Source organism: Alligator sinensis, unplaced genomic scaffold (assembly GCF_000455745.1).
Source record: "Alligator sinensis unplaced genomic scaffold, ASM45574v1 scaffold444_1, whole genome shotgun sequence".
Classification (NCBI taxonomy): domain Eukaryota; kingdom Metazoa; phylum Chordata; order Crocodylia; family Alligatoridae; genus Alligator; species Alligator sinensis.
The window spans coordinates 4,000,270-4,003,947 of record NW_005841886.1 but is presented as its reverse complement, the minus strand read 5'-3'; the positions used below and the strand labels follow the sequence as shown (position 1 = coordinate 4,003,947).

The window sequence follows — 3,678 nt, the reverse complement described above, 5'->3', positions numbered from 1 at the left end:
CCCCCATGAAGAACTTATAAGCAGCCACAAGGTCACCTCTCAACCTTCTCTTGCGGAGGCTGAAAAGGTCCAGGTTCTTTTTAGTCTCTCCTCGGAGGGCTTGGCCTGCAAGCCCTTAACCATATGAATGGCCCTTCTCTGGACCCTCTCCAAGTTATCCACATCCCTCTTGAAGTGCGGTGCCCAGAATTGCACGCAGTACTCCAACTGTGGTCTGACCAGCGCCCGACAGAGGGGAAGTATCACCTCTTTCGGTAGGTCCCTGTTCATGAGTCACAAACCACTAGGTCAGAGTGCTTGGAAGACTTGCAGTTACCTTTGTTTTTCTTTCCTTGATTTCCTTCAGATCAGGTTTTAAATTGCTGATTCCCTCCCTTCTGCTGTGCTGTTAGGCACCTTTCTGAACTGAACAATGGCACCTTGGATTCTAAGCAGGGAGCTCTTAATAGATACAGGAGGAAAGCTAAAAGAGGCTTCTACGGCACCGCAACTTCTTCTAAACAACCAGGTGGAGCACTGCTGAAAAAATGAAGTGTTCAAATTCCTGTAAATTACAGAAATGCAAACTGGCTCTTGGGAGCCACACCTGCCAAGAGGCAGCCACACAGCATGTGCTAGCATCTGTGGATTCACTTAGGGGGAGGGAGAATGACAGGCACTTCCAAACCTGAGTGCCCAAAGGATGGATACTTAAAGTGAACCCTGCCATACTGGGTGAACACATCCCTCTACTCATGACTGGCCTAAACAGATGGAGGCCACACATATACTGCGTTCCTGGCTCCCTGCATCTGACATTCTGACCAGGGGATGGCATAGGTGGCACCTGGAGGGCATTGTAAGGATAGATTTAGAGATTTGACTCATTTCCATGATGGGGACAAGACTAACTATGAGTCAAGAGAAAAAGTAGTGATAAATAAACCTGTAGGCCCGTAAGTTTATCTCTGTGAAGAACTGAATTTCCAAATGAGCCCTACAGAAGGACATGGGCATTGGAAGGTATGAAGGGGAAGATCTTGAGAGGGATAGATGCTGCGGGAGAGTGGGAGAACACCGAAGTACAGGACTCTATACCACAGCCAATGAGGACTGGACCAGAGAAGACCCCTCTATCCAGAGTGGCATCGGTGGCAGATGGTTTCAACATTCTGGTAGTGGCCACAGTGCACACCTGTACCTCAGAAATGAAGACCTGGGTCACCAGTAAATACAGCAGTGGGACACAGGATTGACAATATATAGTAATTGTGTTGAGTACAGCACCTGACAAAACTTGCATGCTCACCTGGACCATGCATTCTTGTTGTGTGATGCTTCTCCCTTGTCAAATGGAAACATATCACTTGAACATGCATATACCATAAAACCCTTTACTACAAACCTCACAAAATAGCAACTATTAATTTGGACAATATAACCCCATCTCCTTCCTCAGAGTGCAAGAAAATAGTCCAGACACCTAGGCGTGTTTTTTACACCGAATGGTACAGGTGGAGACTGGCTCTGTATATCATTCCTTATACATTGTAGGAATATCCATCTGTTCCCCACTTTCAGATCAGAGCAGGGAACCAATATATAAAGGACACAAGGGATAGAGAGGGATAACTGTGTAGGACCATCACCATGGTCTACAATGTTCTCTGACCATCCACATCTGGATGAAGATCCCCACCCAGAAAGGGACAATAAAGCACAGCCACATCAGTTACCTCCTTCACCTAACTCACCACTTTATCAGCATTTACAACTGAGGAAGCTTATTCTCATTTTCCCAGGAATTGAAACACTTGGTCAGGCAGGATCTCTTGTGCTGGGTGACAAGGCAGCAGTAACTGCCTGCTTGCAAAGCATGGCAGCTGAAAGGATCCCCATGCTTTATGTTTATTCAGTCTCTGTAGGAAAGGCCTCAGCTCTGGAAATGTCCTGAGATTGAGTTTTCATGCAAGAGCTGGAATGAAATACTGAAGATAAACGTCTTCATGAAGCAAAATGAAATGGACAATCCTTTTGCTTACAATATCTGGAAGAAAAAAAAAACCTGGTTGGAAGGATGTCACAATGCATTATAACTTTTATGAATCACCAAAAGAATTTGACCTGTTAATATACCTAACAGGAAATCTATTAGACCATCTTATGATGCAGCACCTTTACTGGGAGCAGCATCTGAGCTTTCACACTATGCAATAAAAGGTGTGTGGGTTTTTTGTATACTGAAGGTATACTCATTTTTCTCAATATACTTAATGGTGACTGGGAAAATCATGGGTGCTGACAGATGTGGGAAAAAAACACTGTAGCATTTTACTAGAAGAGGAAGCATGTTAGTTTGACCCAGTTCTCCAGCATCTGTATAGATCCAGTACTGCAGCTAGGCTTTTTGGTGCTTTTATCTAAAGCAGATTCAATCAGCTATTACAGGGGTTTTCAACCTTTTTAACAAGTGTACCCCTTTTGCCTCAAAGTTTCAGCTCATGTATCCCTTTATATTTTTTCTTGTTTTTAATGTTACCAATTATGTGATATAAGGCAGGCTACACTAATTATCATTAAATGCATTCTTAATATACACATTAAATATATATACATTAAATATATGCATCATAGTCTGGCTGGTATGCCTGTTGGGCCGGAGGGGGGGGCCGCTGTGAATGGGGCCCCGGGGTGAGTCGTGGGATGCTTGGAGCCCAGGTGGTTTGTCCAGGGGCATAGGGGGGCCCCACCAGCCACACGATACCACGTGCCTCCCACCACCATGCAGGCAGCATAGCCAGCGCACAGGAGGCACGTGGCATCACACAGATGCTCAGCCAGGGTGGGGCAGGGCACGGGATGGAGCTATGAGCAGCTTGTCCGAGGGGCCCAGGGAAGCAGCTCCCGCCACCACACATACCCCAGGAGGGCATGGGGAGGGTGTGTGTCCCTGGATCTGTGCACGGGGCAGGGTGGGCTGCCACTTCAGGTTGGGGCAGGTCCAGGGCTGCACTCAAGGTGGGCAGTGGTGGGGCTGCCATGGGGGGGCTACAGCAAATTTTGGGGTGGCTGCAGCCCTCCGCTCCCCATAGCTCCACTCCCAGCGCCGCCTACCCCAAGCACAGCCGAACCCAGCCCAGTCCCCCACTGGGAAGAGCCCGGTGCCAGCTCCACCACAGCCTGCAGCAGCACCCTGCCCTGTCCCACATGCAGATCCAGGGGCACACAGCCCCATGCTCTCCCAGGGCACATGCAACGATGGAAGCTGCTCCCCCTTCCCGCAGCCCCCGGACAAGCCACTCACGGCTCTGACCTGCGACCCACCCCAGCTGGGCAGTACCCACCTCTGCCCCTGGCCCCAGCCCCACTCCCTCCCTCACCGTGGGGCCCCCCCCAATGCCTCTCCCTTCCCCCACAACAGATTTACCAGCTGACCCGGCTGCTCCATGCTGCCAGGCTGCACTCCTGGCTGCTCATTCATTCTGGATACCCCCTATGACCTTTTTAAGTAACCCTAAGGGTCAACCCCCAGTTGACAGCCACTGAACTTTTAGATAAAAGCCACACTGAAGTGCGCGATCTATACAGACATTGGGCAAGCTGGGTCAACCTAACATGATGTCTCTTCTGAGCATGCACTGTGCTTGGTGCAAGGGTGCACTGAGCTAAAAGTAAAGCACTGTTTGTTTGTTTTGGGGG

The 3,678-nt window shown here is 49.1% G+C and overlaps 1 protein-coding gene across 1 annotated transcript in view; it reads right to left on the bottom strand.

Moving 5' to 3' along the window:
• Window positions 1-1,716: 1,716 nt before the first annotated feature.
• The window catches only part of LOC102386730 (checkpoint protein HUS1-like), an 11,446-nt gene continuing 9,484 nt past the window's right edge, over window positions 1,717-3,678 (bottom strand). The window contains exon 9 of the mRNA XM_014517020.2: window positions 1,717-2,026. Within this exon, the coding sequence (XP_014372506.2) occupies window positions 1,944-2,026 (83 nt within the window). The 3' untranslated portion in view covers window positions 1,717-1,943. The remainder of the gene's footprint in view (window positions 2,027-3,678) is intronic.